The sequence below is a fragment of the Malurus melanocephalus genome, unplaced genomic scaffold (assembly GCF_030028575.1).
Source record: "Malurus melanocephalus ecotype Western Australia unplaced genomic scaffold, MMel_1.1 scaffold_289, whole genome shotgun sequence".
NCBI lineage: Eukaryota > Metazoa > Chordata > Aves > Passeriformes > Maluridae > Malurus > Malurus melanocephalus.
In genome coordinates this window covers 346,851-363,783 of record NW_026623521.1, presented here as the reverse complement: position 1 = coordinate 363,783, position 16,933 = coordinate 346,851, and the positions used below count along the sequence as shown (strand labels likewise).

The 16,933-nt window shown below is 47.1% G+C and overlaps 1 protein-coding gene across 2 annotated transcripts; it reads right to left on the bottom strand.

Annotated features, from left to right (window-relative positions):
• Positions 1-58: 58 nt before the first annotated feature.
• Positions 59-11,140, bottom strand: MARCO (macrophage receptor with collagenous structure). Of its 2 annotated transcripts, XM_057376729.1 has the most exons (15): positions 9,862-10,088; positions 8,720-8,821; positions 8,108-8,344; positions 7,672-7,707; positions 6,757-6,792; positions 6,293-6,391; positions 4,980-5,087; positions 4,849-4,893; positions 4,213-4,311; positions 4,065-4,118; positions 3,499-3,543; positions 3,247-3,354; positions 1,882-1,923; positions 1,394-1,570; positions 59-1,120 (listed from the first exon to the last, which is right to left on the bottom strand). In XM_057376729.1, exons 1-15 carry the CDS (start codon positions 9,974-9,976, stop codon positions 990-992), a joined length of 1,434 nt encoding a protein of 477 aa, XP_057232712.1. In that variant the 5' UTR covers positions 9,977-10,088; the 3' UTR covers positions 59-989. The 2 variants fall into 2 exon arrangements, with proteins under 2 accessions (XP_057232712.1, XP_057232711.1); XM_057376728.1 differs by lacking the exons at positions 59-1,120; positions 1,394-1,570; positions 1,882-1,923; ... (1 more) ...; positions 3,499-3,543; positions 9,862-10,088 and adding an exon at positions 10,718-11,140 and having other exon boundaries at positions 4,036-4,118.
• Positions 11,141-16,933: the final 5,793 nt, after the last annotated feature.

Sequence of the window (16,933 nt, the reverse complement as noted above, 5' to 3'; positions counted from 1 at the left end):
ATCGCGCTCGTGGCATCCCGGCAGGATATGACCAGCGCTTGGCCTTGCAGGCAAACCTTTATTTATTGAACGTCCAGGAAAGTCCGGTTCAATATTTTCTGCCTAATACATCTACAGGCGTGTGTGTGCAATTTTATTTCTTTATCTATTCGAGCACCAATTAGTTTATTTATTTATTAACTATATTCAACACCAATCGATAGCTTATTCATGCTCTGCTATATTTTTTTATTTGTTATCATTTTGCTTTATTTGAGCATCCAATTTCTGAAGGTATGAAAAATGTAGCTTTGTACACCAGATAAGGTAAAGAGTATTGCTCCTGGGGACAGGTTAGGAAAKTCTGACAGAGAAGRCAAAGAGCTTAACTGAGGTMAAAAACATGGGCTGTGCTAAAGCARGATAGGATGGCACCTAGATCCCAGGCACGCACTTTTGCACTTTAACATGTGATCGGTATTGCCTCTGAAGAATATTTACAATGGCATGCCAGAGAGATCATCAGATGATTTCTGAGCACCTGCTGTGCTGGGTTTATGCACTTCCCCGGGGGTTTCAAGCTCAGGTTCACAACTGTACCATGATGAAGATGGAGTTGCCAGCTCAGTGGCAGAAAGTGCCTGTTTCTGTACACTGATCCTATTCTCTTACTGCACAAGCTAACGTGGACCATCCCCTCCCCTGTGGACTTAGAGGTCACACACATGTGAGCTCCAGCTGATGAGCTGATGTCAGGGAGCTGGAAAAGCTGTGAACTGGCTCACATGCCTGARCTCCAATTATTTTATGACAGCTGGGATGTTTCAGGTTACCTGYGGGTCTTGCAACTGTTATTGATTTGTGAAAAATTCAACTTTCTTTGTCAATATTTTTATGACCTGGTAAAGAGACACAAAAGCACAGCCAGATGAAGCTGGGTTTGCATCATGAAGAGAAGCTCCACRGAGAGCAGAAGCAGCAGCAGCTCCCAGGACAGGCTGGGTGTCCCWTCAAGCRCAYTCCACCCCTGCATCCTCGTTGTGGTTGCAGTTGTGTGCRCCCCAGTCGCGCTTGGAACACTCCGTGATTGTAATTTCACTCCCGTTGCAATTTACGTCATCAAGCCAAATTTCTCCAGTGCCTTTGGAAGGTTAAACAAACAAACAAGAAACTGTTGGACGAGAGGAAAAGGAATATACATTTTTTTTCCCCAAAGAGAGCGCTGTGGATAGTGGCTGTATGTTGGGTTGCATGGTTGGCTTGGTGGAAATCAAGCCTTTGGGCACAGTTCAAGCAGCACTTGAGCTGCAGCCGCCTGATCCCAGAGGAACGAGCTGTCCTGCTGGGATCACCTCGTGCTGAGGTGTGTGCAGCCACCCTGCCAGGCCTGAGGTGCACAGTGCTGTGGACTCACCTCCTCCGGCCGTGAAGAAAGCGACCGCGCGGTTGAATCCCAGCATTCGGCAGACGACGGTGGCYTCTCGGCTGGTCCAGTTATCGTCACAGATCGTTCCCCAGGACCCTTTGTGGAAGATTTCCACGCGGCCCCTCTTGTCTCCTCCCACGATTCGTACAAAATTGCTGAGGCCGACTGAAAGTTCAGAGAGGAAAATAACTCAGTGGGTCATACAGGTGTAAGGAAAAAAATATTGATGGGTAGGAGCAGTGACCACCCAAACGAGATGGATTTCCCAGCTCCAGGGTGGGGCCAGAAGTTACTGGAAGCTCAAATCCAAACAATTCAAGAGCCCCTCCTGCATCTGGAGACACCAGTCTGCAGCTCAGAGCACAGACTCCTCAGCTCTGGTAGCTGTGCTGTGTGAGCAGAGGGGGATTTTGGTCCAGATCTCAGGTAGCTTTGATACCAGAAGGCAAGTGAGATAAGAAGTAAAAGTCCAGTACCTTCTCCCTTTTGACCTTTGCTCCCTTTCACTCCTGARGAACCTGTTGCAAATTAGAAAAGCAAACATTTGACAGTTGCTTGTGGAAAAATGTAGTTATTATCTTGTTCTAAATACTTGTGTGAGTCAGAGATGTGCAGACTCCTCCCTCTGTGGAAAAYGAACAACACCCTGAAGTGACTAAGGATAGGTAAAAGAAATGTGGCGTGAAAGGTAGGATAAAATGCAGCAAAATCTTCCTAATGTATAATCCAAAAAAGGGCCACTTTCAAAACCCCATTCATTGGTTCATTTGCGGGAAATGTATCTCATTCCAGCTACTACCTGTAAAATGACATCTCTGATAGACTTTGGGATCTCCAAAAGCAGGCATGGTATCYCCCAAAATACTTGCAGGAAGACCTATGTCCTGGGATTTGTTCTCCAGGCAGAGCAAAAAGGTGCTCTCAACAATCCTCCACATATCTATGGAGCATATTGGTCTCGAGAATAGGGTGTTTGAAAAAACCCAATGAGCTCTTTTCCCCCAAAGCTACTCCAGAATGCACTCATTGCTGTCTCCTCCTGGGGAGCAGGAGATGAGATGCACCCAGAGGGCACTCTTTGGCCTGGAGCCAGCCCAGTTAGATTTCTTCCCTGTTCCAGATGCAAAGCTCCAAAGGAGAAGTGCCTGGAGGAGCCCCACACAGAATCTAGTTTATTTTATTTCTGAGGATTTCTGTGCTATTCTGTGTGAACAATTAGAAGAAAAAAATGGATCTGGAGCACTGTTTGCTACCAATGGGCTGTTTGGGTTTTTTTTCACTCAAGATCTTGAAGTTTTTTGAGGCATTCTGTGATTGGAAGGGAGGGGGGTTAAGGATGGAGAGTAGCTGTAGTGTTGGCCCTTTTGAACAATTTTTGTTCAACAGCTAGCAGGATGTTCAATTTTTGTCCTACAGCTGTTTTATTTTTGTGCCTACAGCTAGCAGGATGTAGTAAAATAGCCTCACTAGTAGGCGTTTCCAATAACTTCACTATTCCATGTTCCTGAGAGCAGTGTTTACATGGATTTATCCCAGTGACACGATGGCTATGAGATGTCTCTGAACAAAGCAAAGAGGAGCGCGGGTTGCTCCAGTTTTCTGTGAAATCAGGGATTTGAGAAAATCTAACGGATCCGTTCACTCGCATGTCTCTTAGCACACCTCCAGGGTGTGCATGTGACACTCTGCACATTCCTCTGCAGGGAAGGCTGATCTGTTTGTTGAGTTCCTACAAATGAGCTCTGTGAACACTCCCCAAAGCAGCTTGTGCTGCTCTGTGATCAACAGTCCTGAATCCAAATGTGCCACTGGCTCCACAGCTCCCGTGGCAAAGATCTTACCAGGATATCCAGTGTCTCCCTTGGCTCCTTTCAGTCCTGGTTCTCCTTTCAGACCCCGAGTGCCATCATCACCCTTGCTTCCTTTTTGACCAACTGGGCCTGGAGGACCTGGATGGAAAGCAAAAACAGTCATTGTCTTTGTCCCTTCCCAAGGAAAGACCATGACAAACTTTTCCCACTGAGGCAGAAAAGTTCACTGTGGCACCTAAAGTGCTTTGCATCATTAGAATAAGTCATGCTACAAGGGTTTACCTGGTGGGCCCTGGTCTCCCTTTGCTCCCTTTTGCCCTGGAGGTCCTAAGATCATCAAAACAAACAAAAATCAAACAAACAATCAATCAATCAAACAAACAAACAAACAAATGTGTAAGACTGATGTTTGTAAATTTATAAAAGTTTATGCAAATTAGTATTTATGATGGATTTATGATGAATTTAACCCATCTAGTTTAGGTGTCTACACTGTAAGCATCTATTTCTGAATCAGGTGCCTCATTTCACATCATACTTACTTCAGACCATGTCAAAAAAGAAAATACAGGTAGTGGGGAAACATCTTCTCCTGAAGTTCATCTCAAACTGCTGCTTTGTTTGTGCATTTTCAATTTATACAAAAATTCAGGCACCATCAGCCCTCATGGGTATTCTAGATGCTAGAAACAACCCTCTGGACAGTGGCCAGGGCTGCCATGGCATCCTGGGATGTTTTAGGGCTTCAAAAACAGTATTCAACAGATCTCCTCTTGGTGCTATAGTTCCCTTTCCAGTGTCTCCATGATGTGTGCTGTTGGCCCAAAACCTGTTTTATTCTCCTTTACCTGCTGTTCCTTGATATCCCTTTTCACCTCTGAGTCCAKCAATGCCTTGCATCCCTAAAATCAAACAGCAATCAGTAAGGGTGAAGCCATCACACAAAGTGAGGCAGAGTAGGAGGTCAGTGAGTTACAGGTTTGAGCAGTGCTGTACCTGGGCTCCCTTTGGGGCCCTGCTCCCCCTTCTCCCCTTTCTGACCAGGTCTGCCTTCAGGGCCAGGACTTCCAGGRGGTCCACGCTGTCCAGGTGCACCTTGAGGTTGAGTGAAAGCAGCACATATGAAATGTAACAAAACACATGAAGGAGATGAAAAAAAGCTCCATGACCAGCCCTTGCACTCTGCATTGAGCCTAAGGAGACAAAACAAACATTGGGCCTGTCTGAATTGCAGTCGTCCCCTGTCACTGCTGATCTCAGCAATGCAGTGCGTGATGATCTGGAGTGAGGGGCTGCAGATCCTGGAAAACTGCCAGCCTTGAAATGCACACGTGCTTTCCTAAAAGAGCAGCCAATTATTGCCCCAGTGTGTGCCCACACATCAGGAGAGAGAGCACAGCCTTTCTTTCCCTCTCAGAGTCCTGCACAGTGAGCAGGGCCCGGATGAGACAGCCAAGGCTGCTGGGTGACTTTGGACAGCATTGAAACCTTGGCATGGTTTTCATCTAATCATCGTCTTCTCTTACCCATGCTGGGATCTAGACTGGCTGCAGTTTTCCTTGTCATGAAGCACCATCTAAAATAAATTTCTCTTATGTCTCTAGAAGAAATTGCACCTTCTGTGCTGCTCACCTGCCTCTCCTTGTGGCCCAGGGGCTCCAGGCTTCCCGGTGCTACCTGTAACAACACCCTGGGGTCAGTGTCAGTGAGCCTTAGCCCAGCCCCTAACCCCAGCAGGGTCTCACTGTGTCCTCTGCACTCACCATTGTAACCTGGCAATCCTGGGATTCCCTGGTGTCCCTGAGGACCCACGGCTCCCTGGGGYCCAGGGTTTCCATTCCTGCCCATGTCACCCTTCTGTCCTTGGGGACCTAGCAAAGAGCACAACACAAGTGAAAGCATTCAGAAAACCAGATTGTTGCCTCTGCAGCCTGTGGATCACCTCTGGCCGTAGCAGCAGCCAGGTTTGGCCTCACATCTGCATTTGGTGTGCATTCCCATAAAGCTGCAGGAGGACAGAGCTGGTCTGTCTGAWCCACCTCTGGCTCTGTCAGTCTGTCTGGCCAGATGTTTGCCTGGCCTGCAGTGGTGCCATGACACCTCTCCTGTCTGTTTTTTCAAACTATCCCTATCATTGGAATGTTTTTTCTCTAGTTAAATATCCCTTACCTCTCCTAACCACATTGGAGATACAGGCAGCATATTYCACTCCTGTGCTTCCAGAGAGTTCTCTCATCTCCCCTTAACCTTCTCTTCTCTGAACAGGTGATCAGTATGCTCCAAAAGGGTTGAATTACTTGAAAGCACCTCATTTGAAGATTTCTCCTCCATTATTATCCCAAAGTCCTTGCTTTTTGATATTCCTCCTGCAACCACCCTTCCCTGCTGGAGCAGCTTGCGCTAGTGAGAGCATTGGGGCATGATCTGAGGAAGCTCTCAGCCGCCTGTCCAGCTGCCCTCCCTGCTCTGCACCCCACACATCATCTGCTTTCTTTTCCTCCTCTGCTTTCAGCCCATGTGAGACACTGAGTAACAGCTATCCACAATTTAGGTTACATGGGAGAAACACATCGTGTAACTCTTCTGCCCCAGGTATATAAAGCCAGGCTGATGCAAGATGTAAAGCTCTCAGAAAGAGGTTTCCCTAAAATGAGGACTAACATCCACATGCTTGTGCATATAAATTATATTGTATTATTTTATACCGTGRAAATCCTACTGCAAACATCACTGCTCCAATCTAAGATAGGCTGATAATTGAATATCTGTGGCTTTCATTAGACAAAGGTCATTCTGTAAAGAGACTTCCATGGTGCAGAGTCAACACTTTGCAAGGCCCCTTCCCCCAGGCCCCCTTTGGAAGATTTGCTGAAGCATGGCATGAAATTAAACCCCTTCAGATCAGGTCAAGTGTCCTGTTTATCCAGCTCCCTCACTGACTGAAAAATCATGCTCAAGGCTGCTTGGATTTTTATGAATRCTGACCTCTGAAGACTTCCTCTGGTATTTTATGCAGAATGAGTTTAAACAGAAATATGAGAACCTTAAAAACATTAAGACAGTGAAGAAGTCTTACCTGCAAGCCCCATCTCTCCTTTTTCCCCTTTCATTCCTGGATGACCACTKGGGCCAGCAGGGCCAGGAGCTCCCTTCTCTCCCTGGGGTCCAAGTAGGCCTGCAAGGACAACATCATTTTTCTGATGCTTGATGGGGTGCCATGCCCAGTGAATGCCAGCAGCMGGACACCCATCTGAGCTGCAAACAATTCCAAACTCCACTCTCTGTGCACCTGAGAGGAGTGCTGGAGGCAGTGTGAAATTGGCCCACTGTGACTGTTGCACACTGACTTTTAAAATAAGATTTTTTCCAGCTAAGTTTTGCTTTTGCTCACATTAGCTTTACTTAAGCTTATTTCCTTCAACCCTAATGACATTCTTACTCGCTTGCACCTTGGCTGAGGACAAGATTGCTCGTAAAATCATCCATAAAGCCACTTTATGTTCACCCACAGAAGTAATTCAGGTGTCAGAAAAGCCTTACCTTGGTCTCCCTTTGTCCCTGGTGGTCCCCGTAACCCTGAGATATAAAATACATATATCAGCTGACACACATCATCTATTCACAGTAATGGCTAAGAAGAGGAGATGAATTTTTTTAATCATCCTTTGTTCACATGGTTTCAGTCACCAGTGAGGCCAATCTTCAGCTGGCAGGGACCAGCACAACCACTTGAGTAAAGTCCTTGGAGCTCAGCAGAGTGCATGGCTGGGCAGGGTCCAGCTTGTCTTCCTGCCAAGCCCAGCTCGTGGGGACCATTGGGGAGATCTTTCAGGAAAATGCACTGAGCTATTGGGCTCTGATGAGCAATAACACTGCTTGGCAGGAGGTGCTCTTTCAATGTCATCAGTGTAGCCAGGAAGATATGAAAACAAACTTTTGAATTTTGTTTCCTTCAGAAAATCTCATCATTGTAGCCAAGAAGTASGGATGGATGAGCTGCAAACCTGACCTAACAAGGGCTGCATCACAGGATCACAGAAACTGTTGCCTGGTCCAACCTCTGCTCGAAATGGAGCCAGGAATTGCTGCATCCTCACAGTTTGGAGATATTTGCCTCCTAGGGCAGGTGTAGTTCTACCCAAACCCCCAGGTATGCAGGGCAGCAGCTTGTGCGTGGCTGTGGAGGGCAGAGCTTGCACTCAGCTCCTTCCTGGGCTGTGACAATGTTGTTTTCCTGGGGACAGGGTGGGCACCCACCACTGTGGGAGCACTCGGGTCAGCCAAGGCTCCTGAAGGATCAGTGAAAAGACACAGCAGATCTCCTCACAGCCAGAGCACTGCATAGGGTAGGGCCTGGTCTAGAGACTGAAATCACAAATCCTCACTTAAGGCCTCTTAGATGAAATAAAGAAAAAGAGGAAAAGAGGAAAAGCTGCAGCTCATTTACCAACATACCTGGTGGACCAGGATCCCCTTTGCGTCCAGGAGGCCCTGAAATAAATATTTAATGGATATTTTTCAGCAGTCAGCAGTCAGTGAGAAACACAGCAACGTGGGATTGACAGGCTTGAGGTATGGGCTGGAGGCACTCCCCTTTCGGAGGGCACCTGGAGCCCAAATCTACAAATCACGGGAGGGGAGAGGAGCCCAGAGCCACATGTGCAGCTGCAGGGGGATCTGGGGGTTTGCACAGGCCAGTGCTCCAGCTCCTGTAGGTGCTCCCAGSTCTGGAGCTGACTCCAATTGTGCATATGGGGGCATCACTAGCTGACAGGAAGATTGAATCTTGCCCCAGCTATTTGTTTATCTAAACTGGGTTTTCAKCCCTGCTTTAGCAGTGGTGCAGAGGAACCAGGTCTCCCCACTGTAGAGCCAGCATGGAGAACCATACCTGCAACCAGGGAGATGTTGTTCATCCTCATCATCAGGTTTGCATTGTTGCTTTTAATTATGGTGATTTCCTCTTCTAAGCTTCTCCTCCAGCTCTCTTCATGTCTCATGAGAAARCTCTTCCCGCCGGAGCTCCTCGCCAAAGCCAGATTGTTGGCAAAGGAACCCTTCAAAACCTCTTCTGTATAGGAGGCATTTTGCTCTTGAAGTTTCAATATCTCTCTCTGCATCTTAAATACTGAGGAAACAAAAGGCCCATGCAGTGAATATTCGCTGCCCGGCCTGGCTGGGAAATGCTTGTTTGGCAGAGCAGTTCCCCAGCACCTGGGGAGGACACCGGGGGATAAAGACCACCCCTGTGTGACCCAGGGAGGTGGATTTGGTGTGCCAGCCCTGGCTGCAGCCAGCAGTGCAGCTGGAGCGCTTTTGCACATGCGGAGCACACGCACAGAGCGGGGGAATTGTTTCCTGCAGCCTGGCGGTGCGCGGAGCAGCATCAGCGCTGCCTCAGATGTTTCCTATTTCCGTGCTCATTCCCACTTGCCCGTGCCCCCAGGAGCACCCAGCAAAGCTCTGCTGTGATGCCGAGCCCTGGGTGAGGTTGTAGCGTTACCTTTGTACATCAGTAGCGCCTGGCCGGCCGTCAGCAGCAGCAGGTACAGGCTCAGGGCTGTCCGAGCGCAGCATTTGGATGCCTTTTTTTGGCCCCGAGGCTCTAAAAACCAACAGAAGAAGTGTGGGCACCCTCTCACATTTCTCCTCTACAAGCTCTGCTTGCTTCCAGCCTTTTCAGGTTTGGCCACAATAACAGAGCAGTGTTTTCCAGCGATGGGGAGCAGCAAGGTTCCCCTGTGAGAGTGCTCGATCCTGCCTTCCTCTGCTCCGAGCTCTGCTCTGCAATCTGCTTGGCCATCCTTTCCTTACCCAATTTAACCACCTCAGCTCCAGCAAGGCTTAATGCAGCCTACAACAGTGTCAGTGTGGTGGTTTTCCCCTTTCTGCCTCAATAAACTCCCCGTTTCCAGTTGTCCCAGGCTGCCACTCGGAGGGTTGCTCAAAGCAATTCCCTCTCCATCCAGAGCATTGCATACCTGTGCTTCAAACACTGATGCATGTATGCATGAGAATAAATGAAAAATCAATAATAAACTGAACGGCAGAACAGACTGAAACAAGTSATAACACATAAACCAAATCATTACCAACAAGTGTAAAAGAAATAAGCAGCTTTATTGAATTTTGGCCTTCCAGGAGAAAAGAAGTATTTCAGAAGCATTAGTAACTGTGTCAGATATTCAGTAAGTTACCCTCATTTAAGATTTTTCCTTTTTTTTTTTTTCAAAGTAATGTAATCAGGAGTTTAAAGTCTTAGTTTTAAAAGAGTACAGTATTTTAATTGATTTTACAATAGAATGGCTTAGTCAGCAATGAAGCATTTGTATTCAGCTAAAAATTCATAAACTTACATTTTTTAATTCAGTCTGATGATTTTAGTGTCTTAACTATTAAAACATGAAAGTCTTACTCAAGAAAATTAGACATTTTTTAAGAAGGGAAAATAACTAATTTTTTTCCGATGCTCAACATCCGCTTTTGGCTAGAAAGGGTAGTTTGGCATACCTCTATTTTTAAATAGCAGTTAATTTACCAGCATAATCAGTACAAAAAGCATTTAATGTGCAGTATTTAATTTTTATGTGTTGTTTTAGACCAGATAAAATCCATATAAATCCATTTAATAAAAAGAAACCTTACCACTTATCTGAAAGGTTGTGGTAGCAGCTGAGGCAAACCCAATCTTGTCTGAAACACTGAAAGAGGTMATATCACTCGAATTTCCATCTTCCCCGTATTTGTCTTTAATTTTCATGACAAATTTCTTGTGGCTAACCTAAAGCCTTGTCAGACASTGGACAATGAAGAACTGGAGGGACTTCCTCTCTGCCTCCTGATTTGATATGCTTTCTGATATGCATTTCCTATCTGCTCAGTTTTTATAGACTGCTGAGAACTCTGATGTGGTAATTTGAACAGTTCCTCAAAAAATCCCATAGCTGAGATGTTCAGCTGCTCTCGTGTGCTCTCTTGGAGTCCATAGAGCCTTGGGCAAGATCCTGAAAGAGCTTCAACCTGGACTTATTCAATATCCCTCCATTGTACTGGGGTTAGGCATGAGATGGGCACAGGGATTTTGTGCCTAACACACATAAACCTCCTCATACAGCCAAGAGGATTCCACATTCAATGTTAGCTTGATGATCCCTTTCCTGGGGYTTGGTCACAGTGAAACCCACAGTAATGTGAACCAAGGTGACACCTGAGTGACTGTGTGTGACTCAACTATAGGGAGGGAAAGAATCAGGAGGGGTTGTAAAGACAAGTCAGTGATGGTGGGATGGGGGTGCTGAAACCCAAATGGGTTTGGGATRATATGGAGAAGAGATAATAGTGGCTTCCTTTAGAAAGTCTCTCCACAATTCCTATCCCTTCAGCCTTTCTTTGCCCTCATCCTGTCAAACTCCCCGCTGCAGACCTCACCATGGCCTTTGGCATTTTGACATCTCCATTTGTGTCGGGTTTGATTTTGCTTTTGCAAAGCCAAGTGACTCACCCACGCCCATGGACAGGAGCCGTCTRTAGGAGCTGGGCAGAGCCCTCTGCATCCACGCTGCCACCACCACGTCCTGCCCTCTCCGRGGTGCAAGGCAGTCACTGTCACATGATTTTGTCCTGGGCTGCAGCTCTGTGTTCATCCCTGGGGCTGCTGTGTCCTCGCTGCTTTGCTTGGCCATGGAATGAAGTGTGGCAAAAGCTTCAGGTAGGGGTGAGCTGGAGATGCACACCCTGAGAGYGCAGAGTGCATTCCTCTGCTCTGCACCTGATGTACAAACCTCTGAAAGGCTGAAACCACAAATATGTGGGGATTTTTGAATACACTTCTGTGTTCTCCTTTCAAATGTGCYTGTGCAGCTGTGACCTGGCTTGTCCCCAGCAGGCAGGAAGAGGAATTCTCCATTTTTRAACATTCTGCTACACTTTGTGTAGGAGTTGGGATATTTTGCTTCCTTGTGAAGGGCTCAGATATCCCCTTGAATTAAGGAGGCTCAAGAGGTTACCATGGATCAGCTGAGTCATAGTAACTGCCTGTGCATCCTTTCCCTTCATGGCATCACCTCCTTATGGGGTAAAGGATCATAYCCAGCCCATTTCTGATGGTCATGGTGGTTCAGCTGACCACTCTGCACAAGCCTGGAGCCRTCTACTCTTGCTGGGTGATGAGTTGGGAATGACTGCACTTGTGCTGCCAAGTTGTTTATAGAGATGGATGTGATTTAGGTGCACACAGAGAGCTGATTTACAGAAGACAGGCTTTTAATAATACTTTTAGTCAAATCCWTTTTATTTCAAAGTATTAAAAATAAGCTGGCAGAACTAGTTGTCAAAAGTCCTCCTAAAGACAAAAGATGCAATGAGGTCTCTGTGCCCTCTTTCCCTGAGAAAGAAGCTCAGGGATAAGTTTCCACATGATTCATGGTCGTGCTATGGGTGTGCTGCTCTCAACAGCCCAGGTGGCATGGGTACAAAAGCAGATCCCAGTGATTTCTGACAGCCCTGAACTGCAAGGCTTCGGGTTTTGAAGTCCAATTCTCCACTTTTTTTGGGGGAAAGCTGTGATTCTATGACTGCAGTTGCCTATCTCTGTTCATACATAAAGCTGTTCATACCTTTACTCCTAGTCAATGTAGAGCCATGCAGCTCTGGGGGCTGCCACATTCCCACTGTCCAGGTGAACATCTGACTGCCTGGAAGGGGGTGGTGCATTTCTGTCTAATGTCAGCCTGTGCAAGCAGGCAGCACATTTCCCAGTGCACATGGAGCCCAGGGTCTGGGCCACACCCCGGGTGCCAGAGCCRTGTCCCAACGTGCTGGCTCAGCCCTTGCGTGCGCTCCCGTCCCGCTTTCTGCCGGCTTTCATTTCTCGCTCCACCGTCACCGACTGCAGCAATGGGTCGACTCTGATTTTGCAATCAGGAAAGAAAAAAAGAAAAGAAACTGCTGATTCAGTGGAGTCTCCCTAGGCTGATGTCTTGCTGAAACAATGGGGTTATTTATAGAACAACAGTTTCCAGCACATTATGGGATGTGTCTGCTGGGCCATCAGCCCTATCCTTCAGGCTGCCTGTGAGAAAGCCCTGGTCMCTCTTCTCCTGCTGCTCACCCTGCCTCCCCTGACATGTTCTGCTGACACTCAAGGAAGAGTTTGTAGTCCTCTGGCTCAACCCTTCTTTTCCTACATTCATACAGAAGGTGCTCCACACTGTAAATATGCACCACGTCTGAACCAAGTTTTATAAACTGACCACAGCTGCCTCAAAGGGGGAACTGGGGGAACTGCTGGTGGAGGGAAAAGGAAGTGGCCTGGAAGTGGCTGGTGGAATGAGAAGTCCCTGGCCAAACCTTTCTCATCTCCTTCTATCACTGTTGTCCACTGCAGGCATTTGCCACCGCCAAGAGCTCATGGCAAAGCAAAGAGATGCAACACCAAACTCCAGCCTGGCAAGAGCTAAACACATCAACAGCCTCCCAGGAGTGATTGTGCGCTCATGTATTTGATAGCAGACTGTCTTAGGCATAAATGTGGAGCCTTCAGGAGGCTTTCATTCCCCTCCAAGGAAGAGGGAAAAAAATGTGTATGGCAAAACAGGCCCTATATTGTGTAGGCKGGGGCAGGAACCTCCACCATTCCTTCTGTTCAGACTGAAGTGYGATTGCAGCCAGAAAAGGTGACATTTTCCACTATCCTTTATCCAAACACCTGCACTCATGTTTCTGCAGGGGGGATTCAAAACACCAAAAAGCAATCCTGCCCACAGACCMCACTGCTCTCCCACAGAAGAAAAAGCAAGTAGCTGTGGTTTGATTTGTGGCACATCCCATACATGTCCACCACAAAGCCAGCMATGACCAGAGCTGTACAATTGCCTCATCAGCCATAGTCTTGTTAATAGACTAGCTTGGTTCTTTTTATTTTCTTTTTTACCTGTTTTTTTCAGTCTTTTGTTTTCTTTTGCAATGAACAAGGTTGGTGAATTTTGAAAAATCAGTTCTTGTGGTGGATTAACCCAAGGCATCAGCCAAACAGCCACCCAAATATTGTCTCAGTTCTCTTTCATAGAGGGTGGAGAGAAAATGGAAGGTGAGATGATTCACAAGCTGATATAATGACAGTTAAAGAGGGAAAGCAAAAGAGGCACTGGCAAGCAAAGCAGAAAGAGGAACTCATTCTCYACTTCCCATCAACAGGCAGATAGGAAACTGCTTCCTGGGAATCAGGGCCTCAGCATGCATGATGGCTTTTKGGGCTGACAAATGTGGGAACCACAAACACCTCCCCTTCCTCCTTCCTTCCCTGAACTTCCAATCTCTGAGCTTGACGTCATATGGTGCAGAACATCCCCGGGGTCTGTTTGGGTCACAACCCTGGCTGTGTCCCTTCCCAGTCTCTTGCCCAACCCCAGCCTGCTCCCTGTCTCAAAGCTGGCTCTGCTCGCCAAGAACCAAAACATCCCTGTTTAGCAACACTGGGTTAGTCCCAAATGCAAGGCTCAGCAGCATCCTGTGTTGGGCTGGTGTGGAGCAGGATACCTCCATCCCAGTCAGACCCAGGACAGCTCTCCAACATGATGATTTTTTTTTGCCAAAATGCCTTGTTCTCCYGAGGAAGGACCAAGGACTTGGGTGCCCCTGCACATCGGGAGGCACAGCTCAATCCAGGGGATGCCAGAGCRGTTTTGGGTGATCTGGAGGTACCAGATCTGGGATCTCCCTTGTGAGTGTCCGATGGACTGCACGGCTCAGGCCTCTTCAGCTTCTCCTGAAAAAAGGTGTATCCAGCTCTAAGGACACGAAATGGTGCATTTCCTGTGGAGTTTCCAYGCACAACAGAGACTGAGGCCAGCACACAAGTTCTATTGCCAGGGCATTAACACAAACCTTGAGCCTAGACCCATATAGGAGCAAGAGTCTTGTTGTGAAGCCTCCCACATCCCTGCATACCCAGACCTGTGCTCAGGGGGTCTGGCTGCTGCAGTAGCACCTGGGCACTTCTGGGACTGTGGAAAAGCACTTGTGCTAAAGCAATAAAATCCCCAGCACTGCCTGGCTGACATTTCTCCTTTCCAGCTTGATGTGTTGCTTGGCTTTGTTGTAGAGATTGAAAACAGATTTTCTTTCCCTTCTGTGAGTTATGTTAATTTGTGTTTCATCAGAACTTGCCTCTTCTCCTCCATCCCTTCCCCCCCTTTAGGCTGGATCCAGCTGCACCATGAATTCAAGAAACCACCTGCAAAATATTTTAATGACTTCAACCTGCTCTTTGAGGTGAATTAATACCAGGGCAGCCTCTGCAGCATRGTGAAATAGTCAGGCTTGGCTAAGCAGGCCACCCTCAAAGCCAAAAAATATGTTCTGCAAGGCAGACGGTCCTGACAAGCAAGTTTGTTTTCAAGATCTCCGTACAGCATCTTCCTCCTCATGTCAAAGGCAGTTGTCCYTTATTCAGGTAAGAGCTGATGCCAAGGACTGGATAAGACAGGCTAAGAAACAGGAGGGATAATGAAAAAAAAATTAAAAAACAGTCACGTGGAGGACAGGTCAGATCTGTTAATGATCTGCTCTAAACAGCACAGTCACAGCTGAAGGGAGGAATCTCCCAGRGCTTGCTCTGTGTGTAGCAGATCAGGGCAGTAGGGACAGATCAGCTGCTCCCTAATGTTCCTCTTTTCTGGAATGCTTTRGTTCATCACATGCATTCAACAAGGCCAAAAAGACTTCTCTAAACACAGCTCAGGTGTAGCCACATTCCCACTTCCCTCCATCTCCTGSGTTTTTAAACCTCAAGGGTCATTTCTGATTTGCTAAGCAGCTGCTAACCATATCAAATGATGCTGTAGATGCTGTCATGGTCCTTTCTGCCCCGCAACCAACACAACCAGGCAAGAAGGTCCTTAACCTGCCCTCATGTTTTTTTCAGGAAAGTCTCTGGGATTGTGTGAGGCTTGGGGTCATTGTATTTTTAGATATTGAGCTAGGCAGGTAGTCAGCACATTGTTCAGARGGACATTCTTAAAGAGGTTTATTATTGAGTATTGTCCTTGCACCGGGGCACATCCCAATTAATTGCCTGCACATCAATGTGTTGCTCTGGATTTATCTCAGGGTAAACACATTAAGGAGCTGATACTTGAGCTCCCACTAAAGGACTCCATGGCATGGTTTGTCTCTGATAAGGTTTCTGGTGCAATTTTCCAWGTCCTGAATGCTACTGGCAAACACTTCAGCTGTAAAATCCATTAACCTGTAACTGCCCCATGCCCCTTGTTCAATGAAWGTGGAGAGCAAACATGTGTGTGAGCTTTACACACAGACTGAAACCACCTCTGACAGCAGTCCATACAGAATTAACTCAAAGCAACTGTCCTGTAAAACATATGTGCAGTGCTAGGCATTAAAGCTCAGAGCCTAAAAATGCTCCAGACTTCCCTGCCTCTCAGTTTTCTGGTGTCCCTGGAGAACAACAGCCAGCCCTGCTGTTCAGATCATCTCCTGTAATGGCTGTGGTGACACTGAGTTCTTCAGAGACCTGAAGTCATGACTTTCCCCCTTGAATTTCCCTCCTTCACCTCCTGCCCTCTGTTSTGAYGTCYCTTTGCTGTCCTCCTGTGCAGCTCYTCTGGGTGCTYCTTCTCAGCATTGCTCMTGTCTGCTCGGCAGTGCTCTGTRAAAAACCTCGATTCCCTTTCTGTGACTCTGCTGCTTGCCTGTGACAGCCACGTGTGCCTGAGCTTGCTCAATCTCCTGCTAGGAAGTGATAAGCTCGGGTGTGAAACTCCCAGCATCAGCACATGAGCGGAAAAGTGACAGAAGAGGAAAAGGTGCCTTTACTGGAGCTTCATTGCCCTCCTCCACGGCACTACACCCACGAGAAGCCACAGTTTTTGAATTGCCCCCCAAAAATCTCACCTTTAAATCACTTTGTCTTTTCATCCTTTCAGATGTTTTATTTCTTTTTAAGAAACTCAGTGCAAGTGTSCAAATGCCTGGAGAGCTACCTGATGATCAGGTCTAGCCAGTGGCTAATTTRCCTGAGGTGTGGGCACGTTTTTCTAGAGAAAAAAGTAATTTYGTACTGACCTTCAGGCTCTCTGCCTCTTTCCATAATCAGCACACACCTTATTTTGGGGACTAGCTGGGAATTCCCTTCTTCCTGCTACACTGGCAATGACAGATCAAGCACAGCTKAATTGCTTTGATCGCTTTGATGAATAAAACTAGAATTTGCCCCACAGTCTTGGCTCTTGCCTAATTCCAACTTTTCCCATTGAACTGGATTTATTTTTTTTTCACCAAAATAACTGGAAGCAGTGGGCCTCTAGGACTCTCACATTTGAGTAAGAATTAAAGACCTAAAAGGCTGGAGCCTTCAATACCATTAATTCAAGAGCACTGCTGTTCTTACATGCCTGTGAGTTTCTGAGCAGAATTTTGACAGAAACCTGACAGAAAGCAGTCTAAGCAATAGGAGAAGAGGCAATGGACAGAAACTGATGCACAGGAAGTTTCACCTGAACGTGAGGAAGAAGTTCTTTACTGTGCAGGTGACTGTGTGCTGGAACAAGTTGTTCAGAGGGAGTGTGGAATCTCTTCACTGGAGATATTCCAGAACCATCTGGATGCAATCCTGTGCCATGTGCTCTGGGATGAATGACCTGGTTTGAGCAGGGAGGCTGGACCAGGTGAGCCACTGTGGTGCCTTCCAACCTGACCC